General features: G+C 53.4%; 3 protein-coding genes across 10 annotated transcripts in view; 1 reads left to right on the plus strand and 2 right to left on the minus strand.

The window, feature by feature from the left end:
* On the minus strand, window positions 1-12,303 carry SCN2B (sodium voltage-gated channel beta subunit 2). Of its 4 annotated transcripts, none has more exons than XM_077305987.1 (4): window positions 12,176-12,303; window positions 2,996-3,162; window positions 2,291-2,501; window positions 1-2,141 (listed from the first exon to the last, which is right to left on the minus strand). In XM_077305987.1, the coding sequence occupies exons 1-4, from the start codon at window positions 12,279-12,281 to the stop codon at window positions 1,942-1,944; spliced, it is 684 nt and encodes a 227-aa protein (XP_077162102.1). In that variant the 5' UTR covers window positions 12,282-12,303; the 3' UTR covers window positions 1-1,941. The 4 variants fall into 4 exon arrangements, with proteins under 4 accessions (XP_077162102.1, XP_077162104.1, XP_077162105.1 ...); XM_077305989.1 differs by lacking the exon at window positions 12,176-12,303 and adding an exon at window positions 5,645-6,860; XM_077305990.1 differs by lacking the exon at window positions 12,176-12,303 and adding an exon at window positions 5,649-5,670.
* MPZL3 (myelin protein zero like 3) lies at window positions 7,027-17,864 on the minus strand. Of its 5 annotated transcripts, XR_013225883.1 has the most exons (9): window positions 17,693-17,864; window positions 16,883-17,055; window positions 16,535-16,745; window positions 16,073-16,238; window positions 15,454-15,481; window positions 15,294-15,348; window positions 14,795-14,962; window positions 12,176-12,312; window positions 7,027-11,933 (listed from the first exon to the last, which is right to left on the minus strand). XR_013225883.1 is itself a non-coding variant. In XM_077305982.1 (7 exons), exons 1-7 carry the CDS (start codon window positions 17,847-17,849, stop codon window positions 14,952-14,954), a joined length of 801 nt encoding a protein of 266 aa, XP_077162097.1. In that variant the 5' UTR covers window positions 17,850-17,864; the 3' UTR covers window positions 12,665-14,951. The 5 variants fall into 5 exon arrangements, 2 of the variants coding, with proteins under 2 accessions (XP_077162097.1, XP_077162098.1); XR_013225882.1 differs by having other exon boundaries at window positions 7,027-12,312; XR_013225884.1 differs by lacking the exon at window positions 15,454-15,481 and having other exon boundaries at window positions 7,027-12,312.
* CD3E (CD3 epsilon subunit of T-cell receptor complex) overlaps window positions 17,050-20,114 on the plus strand; it is a 19,627-nt gene continuing 16,562 nt past the window's right edge. The window contains exon 1 of the mRNA XM_077305984.1: window positions 17,050-17,727. Within this exon, the coding sequence (XP_077162099.1) occupies window positions 17,082-17,727 (646 nt within the window). The 5' untranslated portion in view covers window positions 17,050-17,081. The remainder of the gene's footprint in view (window positions 17,728-20,114) is intronic.

Consider the following 20,114-nt stretch of genomic DNA (forward strand, 5'->3'; position numbering starts at 1 on the left):
TTTTCCAAGATACACATTCCATTTTATTGTGCTTAATACTTGGGTTTCCCTGGGCAGAACCAGGCTGATAAATGCTTATTCTCAACACAAATTAATAGGGCACGCGTACACACACACACACACACACACACACAAACATCAGTGCAAATGTTGATGAACTTATTTGTCCTCGAAGTGCAAAAAGCAAGAGAAACATTCCATTAGGAGGCTTTGGTGAGAAACAAATGGCAGATTTGGCAAAAGAAAGGGGGAAGTGATGCCTTCACAGCACCCTCCAGCAGCTGAGGGCCTTCCCGCAGAGTAGAAGCAGCGCAGCCAAGCAGAGGGAGCAGAATGCCAAGGCGAGGTTTGCTTGTTTGTTTTTTGCAAAGCTGAGTCCCTGGCCTTTGGCAGGCTGGTGCCCCTCTACCTCTCCTGCTGAGAGAGCTAGCAGCTTGGCTCAGTTACTCAAGGGGGGCGAGGACACAGATGGGCAGGGAAGAACCTCAAGAGCCAGACGGCCACTCCAGGAAGCCCACAAGCAGGGCTGCAACTCTTCTCTCTCCAGCATCCCAACGTTGGGGCTGGAGGGAGTCATGTGTCCAGGAGCCAGAAAGGCCCCTCTACTTGCCTGCTCCCCTTCCCAAGCCTCCCACACACTGTGGCAACATCCCACAGATTCCCAATGTGCAAAAGATTTCCTTCTGTCTGCCCTTGACCTCACACCCTTCGGCATTAGGGCATCCCCCCTCCTGGCTCCTGGGACAGCCTCATCCTCGCCTTGCCCCATTCTTCACCATTGTGCCTGACAACTGGTCTGACAGCCAGAGATGAGGCTCTGCAGCTGGTGCTTAAACTGGTATGGGGCAGAACCTTTGCCAGGCCTTAATCCCCACAGGGAGGGAGGACCCCCCCCCATGCCCCTGTCCAGACTTTCCCTAAGACCAGGTGGGGTGAGAGAGTTGTGGGGGGAGCTGGAGGCAAGAAAGTAGTTGGGGCAGAGAGTGGAGCAAGAGGTGAGAGACCAGGGTCTCCCCACTTGAGGACAAAATGTCCCATCACAATTCCTGGGATCCCCATATGGGCAGCAGGCTCTTAAGAAGCAACCAAAGAAGAGGGGGCTTAGGGAAGGGAAGTGGCGCCTGTGGAAGTGCCCAAGGCAGGCTGGATTGGGACCCTTTCCCTTCCCTAGAGAGTCAGGATGAGGCAGTGAATTGTCTTGGCAGTTGTGGGCTGTTGGCGGTGGCAGTTTCACATTGGCAGAGGTCTATCCTTTAGAGCCAGTATAGGATGGAGGTCAAGAGCAGTGGCCTCGAACCAGGAGAACTGGGTTCAATTCCCCCTCCTCCTCTACATGCAGCCAGCTGGGTGACCTTGGACAAGTCCCAGTTCCCTCAGAACTCTTCCAGCCCCACTTGTCTCACAGGGTGTCTGTGGTGGAGAGAGAAAGGGAAGGCGGTTGGAAGCCGCTTTCGGACTCCTTCAGGTAGTGAGGTCTAAAGACCAGCTCTACTTCTTCTCAGCCCTTCCTGTCCCTTCTCCCTGTGGCAGGAAGATCTCCTAACCCAGGAAACCCTCAGCCCCCCCCCTGCCCACTGTCCTTTGGGAGGGTTTCAGCTCCAACCCCAGGGATGCAGAGGGCCAGAGGAGAAAAGATGGGAGGGGGAAACACTGCTCTTCCAGAGATGGGGGAGGCATGCGGGAGGGGGGGAGGAAGGCCTTTCTTTGCAAGGCAAAGGCAGGCTCAGCTTTGAACCTGGGGGGGGAGGGCGAGCGGGCACTGCAGTAGGAGGCTTACCGGTTTTCTGGTCAGTCCAGCTCAGCAAGCCCCCAAACCCCCAGACCTTTCCCATCTGGCTCCATCCACTTCACCCAAATAGGGGGGTGGGAGTGGCCAGCGCTGTGCCATGCCACAGACCTCCCGGGGCAGGGGAGGCACATGCAGCAGGAAGGGCGCTTGTTCTATTTGGGCCCCTCGTCTGGGTTGCCCTCCCCATCCGTCTTGCCCTCTTCCTCCGTCTTCTGGTCCTCGGTGTTCAGCTTCTGCTGCTTCCTCCGCCGGAGACACTTGACCACCACCAGCGCCAGGATCACCATGGCCAGGAAGCCACCCACTGAAGCACCCACGATCACGGCCACGGTGGAGTCTCGTTCTGGCGGTTCTGGAAAGACAGGCCAGGAAGGTGGGCCCAAGGGCCTTGGCACAGGACAGCCCCATTGCTCCTCTCCCCTGCTGAACCCTCCCAGGAGAGGGTTCCAGAGGCTGGCTGGAGATGGGAGGGGATTCCTTCAGACTGCTACGCACACTCACCTTCCGTGATGACTCGCAGATCGATTTGGGCATGGCCCTTGTGTCGGTCAGGGGGGTTCAGCACATAGCAGTTGTAGAAGCCCTCATCTGCCAGCTGCACATCATGGAGGGTAAAGGAGACATCATACTTGGCCAAGTTTCCTGTGAACTTCACACGATTCCCAAAGCGGTTCTGTTCCACCGGGACCACCTTGGATTTAAACTGCAAGAGCTGGCAAGGGGTGGGGGGAAGCAGGCAAACATGGAAAGAGGCGTCAGGCCATGCCTGGGCTCCTCCAGTCAGCTCTCAGGTAGCCAAACCTGGAATGCCTCTCAAGGGTCAGCAGAATCACTGAGGAACCTGGTTGAAGGAACCTTGCAGCATCGTCTGCAGAGAAAGCTGGGCCTCCCAAGACCGGGCAAGAGGCCCGTGAATGACAAGCTTGCAGACCTCCGGATCCACCACTGCTCCAGGACAGGCTGAACCAGGTATTAAGGCCAGACTATCTCCCTGGAACCTGAGTCATCCCTATGCATGAGGCCCGGCCGGCTATGCTGCCCACAACCCACTGGAGGCAGCTGGAAGCACTTTCGGAGGAGGAGCTTTTCTTCCCAGACTTGATGCCCCCTGGACCTCTCCTGCCCCATCCCCTCCTCCCCACGTGTTCCAGAACATACCCCCAAAGGAAGGCTTCCTCGTTGCCCTAAGGGGCATGTGGGACTCACCATCAGTTCACTGCAGTTTTCGCATTCCTGGTAGGTCCAGTTGAGGGAGAACTGCTTCTCAGCCACTCGGTAGCAGGAATTAAAGGTGCAAGCCAGGCGGACAGAGGAGCCGTTCAGCGCATGGATGGTGGCCGGGGCTGTGACTTCCATGGCCAGACAGCTGGGCACTGTCAAGAGGATATCAAAGGAGCCATCCTTAGCCCCCTCTTACAGGGCAAGGCATGTGATCCTCCCTGCTGTGGAGGCAGCAGCAAGAGCCACCAAGGCCTCCACATGGCCTTCCCCCAGGCCCTTATGGAGGGCAGATCCCTGCCCACATGCCTGTGCTGAGGTCAGCCTAGATGGCCCGGCCCTCTGGCTGTGCAGGTCCAGACTAGCCCACAACCTTATCTTCCGGGGGGGGGGGACCTAAAACCCTCAGCAGTCTCTTTGCCCCAGGGGTCATGCTGCAGGAATGGGGGGGGGGGCAATACAGGTGCTGCTGAGCTGCCAAGGAGTAGAGCAAGCGGGTGGGTGGGTGGGTGGTGGGGAGGGAGGGAGGGAGGGCAAACTGCAGGCCAAGGCACATCAGCAATCTCTTTTCACCTCCCTCTCTCCCTCCCACTTGAGTGCAACCCCCACCCTTGCCATTGCTAAGGGGGGGGTGTCTTGCTGCAGGATCTGCAATGCGCTGCAGAACCTGGCTGCAGCAGCTGCAGAGGTGGCTTCCCGCTGCTGCAGATTTTCTTGCAACTGGGGCACCCCCCTCCTTATAAAAGCCGCATTGCAGGAAATGATGCTTCTCCCTCCCCCCACTGCATTCTTTCTGCCCAACTAATGAGGCTGATCCTCAGCCCTTTTTCACTGGGCAGGCGCCAAGGCCCTGGCTGTGCTCCTCCACCCGGTGCCCACCTGGTCACTGTACCCAAGCAGTCTTGGGGGCTGCTGTCTTTCAGCAGCAGCCGAAGGGGGAGTGCCTTGGCCCCAGCAAGCCCTGATGGGATGGGGAGGGGGCTGCTCTAGCCAGCCCCCGGCAAAGCACTCCCCCCCCCCAGCTGAGTGAAGCTGTCTGCAGGGGGCAGCGTCTGCTTGGGGGGTTCGCTGGGGGGGGCTGCATCAACCCAGGGCCAAGGGGACAGTGCAGCCAAGCTGTGGCGGGCTGTTGTGCCAGGTCCGGGGGCAGCGGTGTCGGGCTGACTCTCCTTGGCCAGGAGGAGAGGGCAGAGCACGGCCTCCAGCCCTAATCTGGCGGGACCAACTTTTCCAGTGGATGCTCAACCAGTGAGAGGGTTGTAATCATTTTTGTCTCGGGCAGCCCGAGAGAGAGGACTTGTCCAGACGCCTCACAGGCCAGACACGCGAAGGCTTGCACGTCTGGAAAGCCCCCTCCCCCAAGGAAGCGGGGCCCCCTCCCCCTCCCCCTCCCCCTCCCCCCCCCGCCTTACCCGGAGCCAAGAGGACGCCGAGCGCCAGGGCAGGCAGCCAGAGGCGGGGGTCGCGGGGGCTCATCCTCCTGGCCCTGCTGCGGGGAACGGTCAGGCGAAGGGCTTCCTCGCCCGGCCAAGCATCGCGCTCGGCAGGCGGCTGGATTTCAAGGCGGCAAGATGGCCGGCCCGAGCAAGCAGCTGGCAAAACGGGGGGGGGGGGCGAGGGGCGGCGAATAAACTCTGCGGTTGGCGGATCGGGCAGGGGACGTGGGAGGGCGAGAAACCTTCCTCCCCCCCCCTCCCGCCAGCCCCAGAGGGCCGGGCCGGCGTCACCCGCACCGTCTGGGGCGCTATCCGGCCTCGCGGCTCCACAACTCAGCGGGGCCCCGGGCCACAGAGGGCGGACGCCCGCGGCAGCCAACCAAGCACGGAGGAACGGGCGGTGCTCCCCTGAGGCCCCAGAGGTAGACTGCTGCCGGGCAGGGCGGCCCGAAGGCAACCAGCAGAGGGTCCTGGGAGGTGGCCCAGAGGCCTCAGGGGCAGGCTCGGGGAATCGGGCGGCAGGGGACCTTTCCTGGGGAGAGCCCTTCGGCCGCCGACAGTCCCAGCGCCCTTGGCCTGACAGACAGACAGACGTCCGGGCTGCCCGCCCTTCGTGCCCCCGTCGATCGCAGGAGGCTAGCCCTCGCCGCCATCTCGAAAGAAGCCCGCCAGCCCGCCGCCTGAACTGGGAAATTTGCCGAGGGAGGCAACGTGAAACAAGAGCGTACCCCCCGCCCCCGCCGCCGCCCTTCTGCCGGCAGCCCTCCGAGCCGCCCCCGCGCCGCTTGACCTGGCCGGGAAGGCAGGCTGCAGGCGGGCCGGCTGCGAACTGGGCTCGCCTTCCTCCCCGCTTGTGCGCGGGTGTCGGCCCGGAGGCCGGGCGGCAGGCGACCCAGACGGCAGGATCGGGCCTCGAGCGAGGGAGGCGCCCCGGCCCCTGCCTGGCCCTGCCAGGGGAGCTCACCGGGACGTTCCCCGCCCACGAAGGAAGGTCAACACTTTAAAACAGCAACCAGCCGCTGTAGGTTTATGCAAAACACCATAAAACCTTTTTAGCGTCATTTAGCCAGACTGAAGCGCTTCGGGCTCGAGGGCAGCGACATTCAGGTGGGGCTTCAACCCAGCCAAGCACACCTGAGCATGCAGGTCTCAGGGCTGGATAAAGACCTACTTTATAAAGGAATTGCCAAGAAAATCCTACCTACAGCTCTCAAACGATTTCGGTATGGTGCCCAACTGGTGGAGCAGGTTGTCCTCCGAGCCAATAGGCAGCACCTACACCAGCATATTTATTGGCTAACCTGCTCCACCAATTGCCAGCTAAAGGAAGCGGAAGAAGCCCACTGGTGAGCCCCTCAGGCCAGAAGGTACCCAACAAGTGACGGGGGAGGAGCAAGGACCTGCAGCAAGGAGCCCTGGATCTATGCCTGGGGCAAATTCAGTAGGACCTCCAGTGGTAAAAGCAAGGGCCTGCAGCACTTTATGAAAATGAAGGGAATAGCAATTTGGAATGTCAGAGGACTGAGTCAAGACAAATTGGAAACTGTCAAAAGAGTAATGGTCAGGTTGACCTCCTTAGGGTGAGGGAATTACATTGGGCAGAGGATGTTTTCTTTCAATCAGAGGATTTTACTATCTACTATTCAGGATACAACTCCATAAGAAGGAACAATGTGGCTTTCACTGAAAGCAAAAATAATAATAAAATTCTCAAGCAGTGGAAAATTTTTCAACAATCAATGATTGAATCATGGCAATTTGAATTTGTGCCAAGCAAATAAATATCACAGCTGTCCAACTATATGCTCCGACAACTGATGCAACAGAGGCAGAAGCTGAAGACTTCTATACCGTCATTCAAGGCACTTTAAAACAAGTACCCAAGAAGGATGTCATTTACATACTGGGTTGCTTTAATGCAAAATTTAGCGCACAAGCAGAGAGAGACAACTTGTGACTTGAAGAAAGGAATGATTCAGGTGATCATCTGGCACAATTCTGTCATGAACATCAGTTTTGCATTATGAACACTTGGTTCAAACACCATAAACGTCACCTACACACTTGGTCTACACCAAATGGACTACACAGGAACCAAATCGACTATATCTCATGCAGCTGACAATGGTCCAGTTCAATCTTTGCTGTCAACACATATCCAGGTGCTGACTGTGGTTTGGATCATGAACTGTTGCTGGCTAAAATCAAAACAAAACTCCGCAGCATTAAGGGAACATCAGGGTTAAGGAAGCTTGATGTAAGTAAAATTCCGCTCACATATGCAGGGGAAGTGAAAAATCAATTTCAACTATTGGACGCAACAGAGAAGATGCCTGATGAACTGTGGCAGAAAATTCAATCAACAGTTGTTGAAATGGCAGTTAAACACATACCACACAATAAGGCAGAGAAAAGATCAAAATGGCTCTCAGGTGAAACTATAAGAATAGCTGAATGTAGAAAAGCAGCAAAAGCTGCAGGCAAAAGCGAAAATGCGGATTTTCAAAGGGCAGCAAGAATCAGAAATGCAAGCAGTTAGAAGATTACAAAAAGGGACACACGAGAAATGCTTTCACACAAATATAGAGGTTCTGAATGCCATTTGCTACTTGCATAACTATTATCAAATATAAACATGGGAAGGAACTGACCAACAGAGCATCAAGAACAAGTGGTAGGAATACACAAAAAAACTGTACAAAGGCAGGACGGAAGTTCACAGTCTTCAAAATGAAAAAGAAATATAAACTGAACTTAAACTGGCCATTCTTGAGGAGGTAGTTGAACAAGTCTTGAGAATTGCCAAACAACAAGGCCTCAGGCATTGACATCAAACCTGTAGAACTGCTGAGATGGGTACCAATCAAAACCATTACAGCTTTTGGGGAAACCATCTGGGTTCATCCCAATACCAAAAAACGGTGACTCAAAAACTGTTCCAATTACTGTACAACACCCCTCATTTCTCATGCTAGTAAGATCCAGCTTAAAATCATATAACAACTCATAGCAACAACCATTGAAAGAGAATTATCAGATATTCAAGCTGGCTTTCAACAGGGGTGTGGCACTCGTGTTCACACTGCAAACCTGCACTGGATTTTGGAAAAGTCATAGGAATATCAGAAGGATGTCCACATCTGCTTTATTGACTACAAGAAGGCTTTTGATTGTGTGGATCGCAACAAAATTGTGGGAAGCCATTGTATGTACACCATTTGGTGACACTGACTGGTTCAGAACAGGGAAAGGAGTGTGACAAGGTTGTATTCTTTCCCCTTCCTATTTAACTTGTATGCTGAGATCATTATGAGAGAGATTGAACTCAGAATCAAATGCTGGAATTAAGACTGGAGGAAGGAATATAAATAATCTTCAGTATGCTGATGACACGACCCTCCTGTCAGAAACTAAGGAAGGCCTAAAACAGCTCATTACAAAGATCAATGAAGTAAGCAAGAAAATTGGCCATTTCTTAAACACTAAAAAGATTAAAACAATGAGCACGGCAAAAAAAATGTTACAATAACAAGTGATAGTGAAGAAATAGAATGAAATGCATTCTTTAAAGCATTTTTCTTGGATCACAAATTGATGTGTCTATTGCAGTATGCAGTTGAGGGAGCTTGGTCTGTTTAGCTTGGAAATAAGACAACTTCAAATACTTGAAGAGCTGTCATAAGATGGAGCAGAGCTTTCTGTTGCCCAGAGGGTCGGACCAAAACCAATGGTTTGAAATTAATTCAAAAGAATTTTCAGCTAAACATCCAGAAGAAGTTCCTGACAGTCAGAGAGGTTCCTCAGTGGAACAGGTTTCCTTGGAAGGTGGTGAGTTCTCCTTCTTTGGAAGTTTGTATGCAGAAGCTAGATAGTCACCTGATAGAAATACGGATTTTATGAGCTTAGGCAGATTGTGAGTGGGTGGGCTGGAAGGGATGTGTCAGTGTTTGTCTCTTGTGGCCCTTCCTTGCATAGCTAGGGAATTGTTGATTGCTACTGTGGGATGGTAGGTGAATTTCCTCCAGGCCAGGCTGGATTCTGGTTTGTGTGGATCACGTGGGCATGAAATTGTGGTCACTGTGGGTGAGCAGGTATTTGTAAATTTCTGCATTCTAAAGGTGGTTGGATTAGATGACCCTGGATATCTCTTCCAACTCTGATTCTATGAATTAAAATGTTGAGTGGCTCTGGGTCACTTAGCAATGATGAGCTTGAACTGAACACGGAAAAGCAAGGACATAAGCCTGACTACCAAATGTAAATTAGTTAGATATTTCCAATAGCCAGTTACGGCTGTGAAAGTTGGACAATGGAAAAATCAAACAAGAGAAGAATTGATTAATTTGAACTCTGTTGTTGGAGAAGGCTTTTGTGGGTCCCATGGACAGCAAAAGTCACAAAGAAAGAAATACTGCAGTCTGATCTATCTTGGTGAGCAAAATCATGAAACTCTGGCTCACTTACTTTGGCCATATCACACAATCCAACTCAGTGGAGAAAGCCATTATACTAGGATTGGTCAGTGGAAAGAGAAAACCAGGCTGACAAAGGGTGCGGCGATCAGAATGGACTCCAGCCAGAACATAGCATGGCCGAGGGAGGAGGTACGGGATTGGGGATCATGGTGAGAACTGTCCCATGGGATCACTAAGAGTTGGACTTGACTGAATGGCTGACAAGGACAACAACAAAGATGGGACTTCACTGTTCCCTGCACTCTTAACACAATGGATGGGTTTCCCAACATCTAGTTTAAAGTAACTGCTTTAGGATGCTTAGGGCTGATCCTGCATTGAGCAGGTGGTTGGACTAGATGGCCTGTATGGCCCCTTCCAACTCTATGATTCTAGAATGAGTCTTAGCTCAGAAGGAGCCTCCAGGGAGGTCAATATAGAAATGTAATAAATAATAATCATTCTTTATTGAATCACATGACAGGGGCACAATTTGGCCATGAGACCCAAAGATTGTTTGGCTACCAGCAAGAGGCATTATGATGTGGCTTGCTGTTGCCTGCTCCACACCACAGCCCTGGTATTCTTTGTAGGTTGTCCTGCCAAGCTCTAGACAGAACCCACCTGGCTTAGCTTTGTCAGGATGACAGGCTTGAAATAAAAACCATGCTTGGAAAAGTTGAATGGTTTATTCAGAGCAGATCTCCCAGGACTCACATAGCCAAATCTGAACAGTATAGCAAAGCAACAGTTCTTATCCACCAAATTCTCCCGTCTTTCCCAGCCCCCTCAAACAAATACCCCCCCATGTAGGTGCCAAGGTGGGAGACTATCCAGACTAGATAACAGGTGGTGATGCTGATGTTGGAGTCCAGTAGCTACTTCTACAAGCTAAACAGGGAAACCAAAAGGAGACAGTGCACAGTGAGAAAAGAAGCATTCCAAGATGGGTACACAAAGGTCAAACAAGCAACCTCAAATCATGGCAGAACCCAGATCTGAGAGAATTGGTTCGGCCTGAACTATCCCAGTCGGGTGCTTGGAGAGAAGGGGGGAGGGACACTGAAACCAGGCTCTGCAAATTATGATACGGGAAGGGCTAGTCACTGTCCACAGTACATCATAGCAGCCAGAAATTTCCTTCTCTAACCAAAAATAATGGTAGGATTTCTAAAACGTTGGTCTCAGTTCAGTGTTTTTTGTAGCTTAATTAGTTCTTCCTCCACTAAACCCAACTTCTTCAGTATCTGAAAATGGATTTATCACCATTTGGAAATTCCATTGAAACAGGATCCTCCAATCATTCACACTCATCTTCATGCAGCATCTCCAAATGGTCACAAAAATTTGCAGTCACTATCTTTTATCCTACCTTTTGCTTCTAGTTCAGGCCGGATTAGAAATTGCTATAGCTCCCAACAGCCTACATTGCATTGGAATAAAGTTAACTTTGGAATGAATGCAGAGATGATGGATTTGGCCGTAAGAAGACTGGCCTTGTTTCCCTGTACCTGCAAATCTATTTCATTGACCTTTACAAGTAGTTGTTATTATTATTATTATTATTATTACTTCAATTTATTTCCCGCCACTCCCAAACGGCTTGTGGCGGGTTACAGTGTCTTAAAACCCCATTAAAACTCCCATTAAAAGACTTTAAAATGTCACAGCATGGCGGCACAATAATATCCCCTTCCTACCCCCCCTTCCTAAAAAAAAGGGGGGGTGGAGGAGAAGGAGGCCAACAATGTTCAAGAAGAAGCCCGGGGGAGAGCAGTCGATTTACCACAGCAGCCCCAGCCTCAACCATAGACCTGGCGGAAGAGCTCCGTCTTGCAGGCCCTGCGGAACGTCGAAAAGTCCCGCAGGGCCCACTGCTATCCCGGGAGCTCATTCCACCAGGTGGGGGCCAGGACCGAAAAGCCCTGGCCCTGGTCGAGGCTAGGCGTGCTTCCCTAGGGCCGGGAACGACCAGAAGATTCTCACTCGCAGAGCGCAGAGCCCTGCGGGGGGCATAGAGCGGTAGGCGGTCCCTCAGGTATGTGGGTCCCAGCCCGCGTAAAGCCTTAAAGGTTAGAACCAGAACCTTGAACCGGATCCAGATCTGGGAGGAAGTTCTCATAAATATGCTGTCAGGATCAGTCCCCTGCTCTCTGCCATGTCTGAACCAAGCGAGCCACAGAGAGTCTATCTTTGTGTGTGTGTAACTTCTATTGCTTTAACCATGTAACCATTATGCTTATGACTCTGTAGCATTCCTTTTGATCCTCTATCCTCCCTTTGATGCCCCTGAGTTTTTCACACTGCATGTTCTCCCTGCTGTGATACTTTGTTGCAAGTACCCCTGTAAACATCTTATCTGCAACTGGAGGTGCTGAGCTGACCAAGGCCGCGCCAACAGAGACACTTTGGCAGGAAGCCCGGGATGGCACCTGGGTGGGGGATGGCACCCCTCCCCTGGGAACAGGTCTGGTTTAGGCGGGAGAATTGTATTGATAACTGCCTGATTTCCCGATATCGAACAGTCTTGACTTCAGATGTTTGAGTATTCAGATCTACTTCCAATTAAAGCTTTCTTTCTATAGAAGCCTTGTTGTGAGTTTTGTCTGCCTCTGACATATGCAAGCCCCTGCCTGATCTCGGTGAGTTCATCACGAAGTAAAGCATTTGTGTCTTCAAAAACTCCAGGACAGTATTAAAGTCTACAAGCATCTCAACACAGTTGCATTTTGACGACCAACAGTATGAAGCAGTCAACATTCAAAAGTTTCATCGTTTTTGGCATGGAGCCATGAGAATCATCAGTCATTGAGAGCAGATCTCTTGTTCTACATTGCAGTAATGACCGGGGGCAGTGGCTTGAGCAGGCAATCACCAGTGCTGGCGATGAATGGCTGAGACACCTGGCACCGATTTTTTCAAGGAAGCAACACACACACACATGGTAGCAACCAGTGCTCTCTCAGATAAGTGGAATTTCCTTTCCTTTGAAGGGTTAATACTATCATTTGGGGGAAAGTAAAAGGTCCTGGAAGACTAAAAGAAAAGAAAAAACAATGGCTTACATGCAAAAGAATAAAGATGATTTTAATTCTGCCTCTTTTTAATATTTATATTTAATTTTATGACAGCAATTCTGGTTCAAAATATTTTCTTTATGTGCCTAAACATCTTTGTTTTCTCTTTTTTTGAAAGCATTGTGTATTGACTGGACCATTCTTGAGGGGAGGAAATTTTCAGAGAAAGGAAGAAGAGGTGAGGGCAGGGAGGAGGAGTACCTGAGGCAGATTGTGGTTGAGGAAGATTTCTCCCTGAACTTCCATGGAGCAGCCAAGTATCTTTGGGTAGTGGACTGGCTATTGAGCAACTGGGTGTGCCCCTCATAGTTCATGGACTGGGAATTCCACTTCTGAGTCTGCAGTGAGGATTGCAAGACTTTCCTTTAGCCACAAAAGCCCACAGGAAAGAGACAGAGGCCAACAAACCCCCCCAAAAAGGAGGCTAACAAAACCCACCTCTCTGCTCCCACCAGGGATCCCCTTGGTCTGAGCCCAAAGATACAGTTCTTCTGTCCCCCCGCCCTCTCTCCAAAGCAACTCACTTAGCTCACCACTACGGGGTTCCCAAATGTAGGTGTGAAAGATCACCCCATGCTGGTCCGTTTCCCTTCTCCCACCCCAATGCCACACTCATAAAACAAACAATCTCCATCAAGCAACAAGGCAGCTCTAGTTTTTAGTAAAATTACTGTCTACAAACTTTCAAAGTTGTTTGATGTAGTGTGGACTTTAATAATCATTTGGGACTTGAAGATTTAATTAGAGAGCCCAGTACAAAAACTGTGAGGTAGTAAGTGCATATGAAAATTGAGATATTATTGCTCTTTTTTGGTGTTTCACGATGCTTGTTTGTACAGCATTTCTAAACACTGTTCCACTATATCTTGACTTACCCCTGATGTCACAGGCTTGGGGGCTTCAGTACAGAGAGGAGGAACCAGAGAAGAGGAGGTCTGAAGCAGCCTGGGGGTCTGCTTGTAACCAGAAGCAGCCCCCAGGCCAGGGCAGCACCAACAAATGCCTTGGGGGTGTCCCCGGGCCAGGTGGGTTTAGTTCTGGCGGGCCTAATGCCACTTCCCTTCTTTTGCCTATGCTGGCTCCAGAAGCTGGGCCAGTCAGGCCAGGAGACAAGAGGGCTGTTAGCACAACAGCTATGGAGCCTCTCTCTAGGCCGAGGCAGGAGAATCCAGGTGAGCACGGGCATCTGGCTTGCCAGATGAAAAGGGCTATGGCGTGATGCGGCTTGCCAGAATCAGAGTGGACAGCAGGTCGCTGGAGCTTTCTTTGCTCTGTTTTCCTGTGACACCAGCTCAAAAAAAAAAAAAAAAAGCTGGGCTCTCAGACTGATTACAAAACACAGCACCCCATAAAGCCCCCTCCCCGGCAGCCCTGAGTGGCTCCCGGCCATCCAGACAATGGGCACTGAAGACCTGCATCCGCTCACCAGCACTCACCCCCTGGGAATAGAGCCTGAGTGGGCCAAGGCTCTGAGTTCTGGCACCGAGTTGCAGCTCAGCAGCGGAGCCAAGCTGCATCTGCCAGAATGTGTGAGCCGTGGGTGTGTGGGGCCCATGGGGACAACTGGTCCACTTCCCTACAAAACAGCAGCGAGGCATGGAGAGGCCACGCAGTGACCTCTCCTATCTGGCTACCGCACCTATCTGGAGGAGCTGCCTGCTTCGCCTTTGCAGACACAGCACAGCACAGAACTAGAGGAAACCTGGCATCTGCCCAACCCCCACACACCTCCAAAGGCTGCTAAAACTTTCCAGCCCCACTGGATAGAAGCTGAGGGGCCTTTCCTGCAGGGCCTGGGCTCTGTCGGCACACACAGGCTGTAGAATCTTTAACCGCTCCTGCTGAGCGGATAAAATAAAGCAGTAAGGGCCCTGAGGGCGGGCCCTGTCCGGGATGAGGGGGGGAAGCCTTCCCAGGCGCTGGGGAGCATGATCAGCGGCTCTCCGAGGCGGCGATCATGCTCCCCAGTGTCTGGAAAGGCCTTTCACCTGGGGGGGGGGGGCAGGAAAAAGCCTTCCCAGGCTACCATGCTCCTCCACACCTGGGAAGGCTTTAGCCTGGGGAGGTTGGGAGGCAGCCCTTCCCAGGCATCCGGGAGCTCCCGGCCACCTGGGAACTCCTTCAGCTTGGGGGGGGGGAGTTCGGGGGGGCAGCCCTTCCCAGCCACCCGGCCTGTGCTGCCAGGGTGGTTGGGAACGGCTAGCGCCCGCTGTATTTTTTTAACAACAGGCTTAATTATTAGTCATAGAATAACAGAGTTGGAAGGGATCTCCTGGGTCATTAAGTCCGACTCCCTGCACTATGCAGGACACTCACAACCCTCGCACTCATCCACTGTACCCTGCCACCCCCTTAAAGCTTCACAGAATCAGCCGCTCCGTCAGATGGTCTATCCAGCCTCTGTTTAAAAATCTCCAAAGATGGAGATCCCACCAAGCCTGTTCCACTGAGAAACCACTCTTAACTGTCAGGAACTTGTTCCGAATGTTTAGATGGAATTTCTTTTGAATTAATTTCATCCCATTCGTTCTGGTCCGTCCCTCTGGGGCAAGAGAGAACAACTCTGCTCCATCCTCTGTATGGCAGCCTTTTAAATACTTGAAGATGGTTATCAGATCCCCTCTCCGTCATCTCCTCTCCAGGCTAAACAGACAAACTCCCTCAACCTTTCCTCATATGTCTTGGTTTCCAAACCCCTCACCCTCTTTGTTGCCCTCCTCTGGACATGCTCCAGTTTGTCTACACCCCTCTTCAACTGGTGTGCCCAAAACTGAACACAGGACTCCAAGTGAAAGTGAAAGCAAGAACTGCAATTATTACCCAATATCAAATCCCTAACATGGTCCTGCAGTGGCTTTGCCCTTGGTCAACATAAATAAGCGCAGGACCAAACTTCCACTTGCAGGGAAAGAGCATGGCCAACTTCAAAAGCTGCCTTGGTCCTCCTGTCGGTCAGTCCACTCAAACAGGGTCTTCTTCATCTGTGTCCTGAGTGGGAAACACATCGCAGTCAGACCACCTGGTCAGCTGGGTTCTCAGAGGCGGCAGCAGCAGCAGCAGCAGCAGCAGGATGAGGCAGAGGCCAGTGGGCCAAGCAGACTTTCCCAGCAGGGAGGAGCCACATCAGATACGCACATGCACAAAACAGACATGCACAGATCCGGCCCTGTCAGCCACACCACTTGCAAAAGTGCCCGGCCAGACTCTGGTGCCCCCCCCCCCCCGTCCTAAAGGGACACAGGGCCAGGACTGGGCCACTGGGTGAAGGGAAATCTGGCTGCATTCATCACACACTGAGCACAACTGTGCTGGCACTTACCATGCACTGCAGACATCCTCTGGCCATCCTCGCCACACAGCCCGGGTGCTCCAGTCTGCAGGGAAAAGGCAGAGCAGGTCAGCTCAGCAGCACCAACCTCCTGTGCCTTCCACCCACTGCTAACGGGGAAATGGACTTTAATTTAAACTCTGAATAGTACCTGTAAGGTTGTACCAATCTGTAGTAATCTTGTAAAGTACAAAAAAATGAATGTCATCAGATGAAAGGTTACGATGTGTAAAATATTCTACTGCTTTAAATTTTTTGTATATATTATGTCATCTAAGCTCAAAAAGCCTCAAAAACAAAATTTATCTAGAGGTCATTCTAGCTGGACTCCAAAGAAGAGAACACGTTTTGAGAGTTTTTTGGCAAGAGGCATCAGAGGGCAGGGAGGCCACATTTGGGGAGCAACAGACAGGTAGGAATGGAGTCTGTCCCGCTTGATTCTGCATCCAAAGCCACACTCAACCTTCTCCTGGCTCAATAAGGGTTGCCCTGCCAGCTGCCAACTGTCCTCCACACTGCCCCATGTCTGGGCTCCTGGCAGGACAGCCAGAGTGTGGTTGGACAGGACAACCAACACCCCTGATCCATGGGCACAGCGTGCATTAGCCGATGGCAGCTTATGTTTCAGGGCCCAGGGAAGCCAGCAGATTTGCTTGTGTCCCAAGCTCCACAAGACTCCTGTTTGTCTGCCACAACCTCCCTGCCATTTGGAGCCCCTCAGCAGCAGATGCCGTAACACCAGCCCACCCGCCCCCATCCTGGGCTCTCACTCATCAACCACTTCGATGGAGGACTTCTTGCAGGCAAATTTCTTTCCACTGCTGAGCGCCCCAGATTTCCGGCCCATCCGCACCAACAGCAGAACTGCCACCACGGCAGATGGGAGGAAGACCAGCATGGAGAGCAGCCCAGCTGCAGAGAGCTGGAAGGAGGCACCTGTGCAGAGGGGGAGAGGCAGAGAGCGGAAGGCTCACAGGAAGCCCAGGCCAAGATCAGAACAAACGGCCCCAGGAACTGGCACAGCCGGAGCACTATGGATCAGATACCCAGTGCCTGACAGACACAGGCCCAGCCTAGAGGGCTGACCCTCCCGCAGCAAGGCAGGATCCAGCTCTTGCCCAGATCCTCCTGCCTCTACTGCCTCCCCCCACCTGCACAAAACAGGCTGTCTGGAGTGGGGCAGGGGGGGGGGGGATGGCCTGAGCGCGAAAGGCCACACTGCCGGCGGTCACCTCTAGGGGTGACGGTCAGCACCGTCTGCGGGAGGCTGTGCTGCACGTCCGGCGGGTTCTTCACCGAGCAGGAAAAGGTCCCGTTGTCCTCCATGGTGGGGCTGCTGATAGCGATGGAGGCGTCCTGGTTGGCCACGTCCCCCGCCCAGGAGACTCTGTTGCGGAAGGTGCCCTCCCTGGCCGGGTAGGCCCCCGACTGGTAGTGGAAGATCTGCGCGGAGAGAGGCAGCGAGGAGCCTCGCACCTGCCCGACTCGGAGCCCGTCCGTCCGTTTGAGGCAGCCCCCGCGACCCCGCCCCTGGCTGGCCCTCGGGGCCCCTACGCGCGCCAGGGAGGGGACCAGCTCACCGGCTCCAGCCGCCCTCCTGCCATTGGCCGATAGGTCCAGTCGACGGTCAGCCTCTCCGACACCGGAGCGGAGGACCGGAACCAGCAGCGCAGCACCACGGCCTCGCCCACGAAGGCCCTGACTTGGGGCGCCGCCTGCACTTCCAGCGAGCCGGCTTGGGCGGCGGCGGTGGCTGCGGAGGCGACAGGCCAGAGGCGGATGAGTCGCGAGGGCCACGACCGAGCCCCCCCCCCCCACCCGCCCGCCGGGCTGAGCGCAAGAGCAGACGGAGCGGCAGCCTCAGAGGACGGACCGCTCTGTCGAGCAGCGCCTCTCGCAGGACAGCAGCCCCACGCCACGTCGGAACCAACACCCGCGGATGTCTCGGGATGTCTCGGGAGGCGGACCTGCGCCTTGCGGCCATTCGGTCGAGCCGGCCCTCCGGTCCCCCCCGTCCCCCCGCACTCACCCAGCAGGAGCGCCGTGAGCGGGAAGGCCGCCCCGGAGAGGCCCATCGCTCGGCCCTGGCCTGGCCGCAGCCGCCCTCCGTCACCTGCGCCGGCCGAGGCGGAAGGGGCGGGCGGGCGGGCGGGCAGGTGGGCCACTCCCCGCCAGGCGCCGCACGGCCCAGGGAAGCCAGCAGGCCGCTCCCCCGCGCAGGCAGCCAGGCCTTCCGGGGCCCGCCCGCGCGCTCCTTGCGGGAACCCCTTGCGGAACCCTCCTTGCGGCCGAGACACAGGGGCCGCGCAACCTCCAGCCGCTCCGGGCAACCGCCTTCTTTCGCACCGCCGCGGGTACAAAAGGGAAGCCGCCGCCTCGCGGCTTCTTACCCGGCTCAGCTCTCCGGGCGCCCTGCCTCGACCCCGTGTGTATGGTTCTTTTCTTGGGGAGGGGAGTAAAGCACTCTGTTGTGGGGCTGGCAGATCCAGGCAGCCAGGCAAGGGCCATTTCGAGGTGGTTGGCCAGTGCCTGCCTCTGCCCCGTCATGACCACTTGTCTTCCTTGGAGGAACTGCAACCTAAAGGAACTGCAACCTCGGAGGTATCCCGCCCAAATATTAGCCTGGGCCAACTCTGCTTGGATTCTGAGATCTGATGGAATTGGGTTGGCCCAGATTATCCAGCCCGGGACGGAACTGTGCTTTTTAGGGGAAATCAGACGGGGGGGGGAGCCCAGGGGGGGAACTGGGAGGAGGGCACCCCCGAGGCCTGTCCCCAGACAATGTGGCCGAGCAAAACCTGCTTTGTGGACACAGTCAGGAAGAGGAGGGTTGGGCTGCTTTGGAAAAAGCCACCAGGGCTCAGGACTCTGATTTTCAAGAAGCAAACCTGGTTCCCTCCTAGCAGGAGCAGGGAAAGGAAGCTGCATAAGCAGACTTTCTCACAAAGGCCTTGTTGTGCACAGCCTCTTGGGTAGTGCAGTTCCACAAATGTCATTGTAAAAAAGAACCACCCACAGTCCAGGCATTCACTGCCAGCCCAGAGTGGGGTCTTCTGTTGAGGGGGGGGGGCTCTCCCAAAAAAGGAGTGAGTCTACCCCTAGAATCATAGAATAATAGAATAGAGTTGGAAGGGACCTCATGAGCCATCTAGTCCAACCCTATGCAGGGGGGTTGCAGGACACTATGCAGGACACTCACAACCCTCTTGTCATTCACTGTAACCTGCCACTCCCTTAAGCCTTAACCCCTGTTCGTGCTGGTGGAGCAGTCCTGAAGCAGGAGAGGGTTACTGGTTGCCTTGAGTCTGGCCGTGCAGGGCTTCTCATAGAATCACAGAGTTGGAAGAGACCTTCTGGGTCATCTAGTCCAGTGGTCCCCAACCCCCGGTCCAGGGACCGGGACCGATCCGTGGATCAATCGGTACCGGGCCACGGCTCCTCCTCGTCCTCCTCCCCAGCTGCTGCCTCGGGGGCTGCCCTGCCACTCTGATGCCGGCTCACTTTTGGTGCTCTATGGTGGCCACCATGGCTGGGGCTCCCCCTTGGCATGGCACTGCACAGCTGTCGGGAAAGCGAGTGGAGCAGGGGCTCAGGAGGCAGTGACATCCCTCAGCAAAAGACTACCCCTCCCCCCGGGCCTCAGTAAAATTGTCAAGTGTTGACCTGTCCCTGGTGATAAAAAGGTTGGGGACCACTGATCTAGTCCAACGCCCTGCATTATGCAGGATACTCACATCCCAATCGCTCCTCCACTGTCACCTGCCACCCCCTTAAACCTTCACAGAATCAGCCTCCTCTCCGTCAGATGTCTATCCAGCCTCTGTTAAAAATTTCCCACCCACCACCTCCTGAGGAAGCCTGTTCCATGGAGAAAACGGTCTAACTGTCAGGAACGTCTTTTGAATTAATTTCATCCCATTGGATCTGGGGCAAGAGAGAACAACTCTGCTCCATCCTCTACATGGCACCCTTTTAAATACTTGAAGATGGTTATCAGATCCCCACTCAGTCGTCTCCTCTCTAGGCTAAACAGACCAAGCTCCCCCAACCTTTCCTCCTACATCTTGGTCTCCAAACCCCTCACCATCTTTGTTGCCCTCCTCTGGACATGCTCCAGTTTGTCTAAATCCCTCTTCAGCTATGGTGACCAAAACTGAACACAGTAAAAGATGATAGCCCCCACCAAAAATCTTCAGAATCCAACCTGACCTGGAGAAAATTCACCTACCACCCCACAGTAGTGATCAGCAATTCCCTGGCTATGCAAGGAAGGGCCGGAAGAGAGAAACACTGGCACATCCCTTCATGTCCATCCACTCACCATGTACCTAAATTAATAAAATTTCTCTCAGATACCTATCAAGCCTCTGCTTAAAAACTTGCAAAGATGGAGAACTCACTACCTCAAGAGGAAGCCTGTTCCACTGAGGAATTGCTCTGTCAGGAACTTCTTCTGGATGCTTAGCTGAAAAGATTTTTAATTAATTTCAACCCATTGGTTCTGATCTGCACCTCTAGTGCAACTGAAAATAACTTTTTCTCTATGACCATCTTCTCTATGACAGCCCTTCAAGTATTTGAAGATGGCTATCATATCACCTCTTAGTCGTCTTCTCTCCAGGTTAAACAGACCAAGCTCCCCCAACATTTCCTCAAAAGGTTGTCTACATCCCTCCAAGTGAGGCTGAACCAGAGCGGAGTAAAGTGGTACCATCATCTCCGATAATCAGGATACAATATTCCATTTGATATAGCCCCAAATCCCATTTGCCTTTTTAGCCACCGAGTCACACTGCTGACTCATGTTCATTG

The sequence above is a fragment of the Paroedura picta genome, chromosome 12 (assembly GCF_049243985.1).
Source record: "Paroedura picta isolate Pp20150507F chromosome 12, Ppicta_v3.0, whole genome shotgun sequence".
In the NCBI taxonomy this organism is placed as follows: Eukaryota; Metazoa; Chordata; class Lepidosauria; order Squamata; family Gekkonidae; genus Paroedura; species Paroedura picta.

What these genes read in the sequence shown, in the direction of transcription:
- SCN2B (XM_077305987.1), bottom strand. Translation starts at nt 12,281, where the DNA reads ATGAGGGGCACACCCAGTTGCTCAATAGCCAGTCCACTACCCAAAGAT. An exon ending in AAAACTGCAGTGAACTGATG is followed by an intron (nt 2,502 to 2,995) that starts GTGAGTCCCACA and finishes ACCCCTTGCCAG; the next exon opens with CTCTTGCAGTTTAAATCCAA. An exon ending in TCTGCGAGTCATCACGGAAG is followed by an intron (nt 2,142 to 2,290) that starts GTGAGTGTGCGT and finishes CTGTCTTTCCAG; the next exon opens with AACCGCCAGAACGAGACTCC.
- MPZL3 (XM_077305982.1), bottom strand. Translation starts at nt 17,849, where the DNA reads ATGACGGGGCAGAGGCAGGCACTGGCCAACCACCTCGAAATGGCCCTT. An exon ending in CGCCCGGAGAGCTGAGCCGG is followed by an intron (nt 17,056 to 17,692) that starts GTAAGAAGCCGC and finishes TCGCCTCCGCAG; the next exon opens with CCACCGCCGCCGCCCAAGCC. An exon ending in GCTGACCGTCACCCCTAGAG is followed by an intron (nt 16,239 to 16,534) that starts GTGACCGCCGGC and finishes CCCTCTGCACAG; the next exon opens with GTGCCTCCTTCCAGCTCTCT.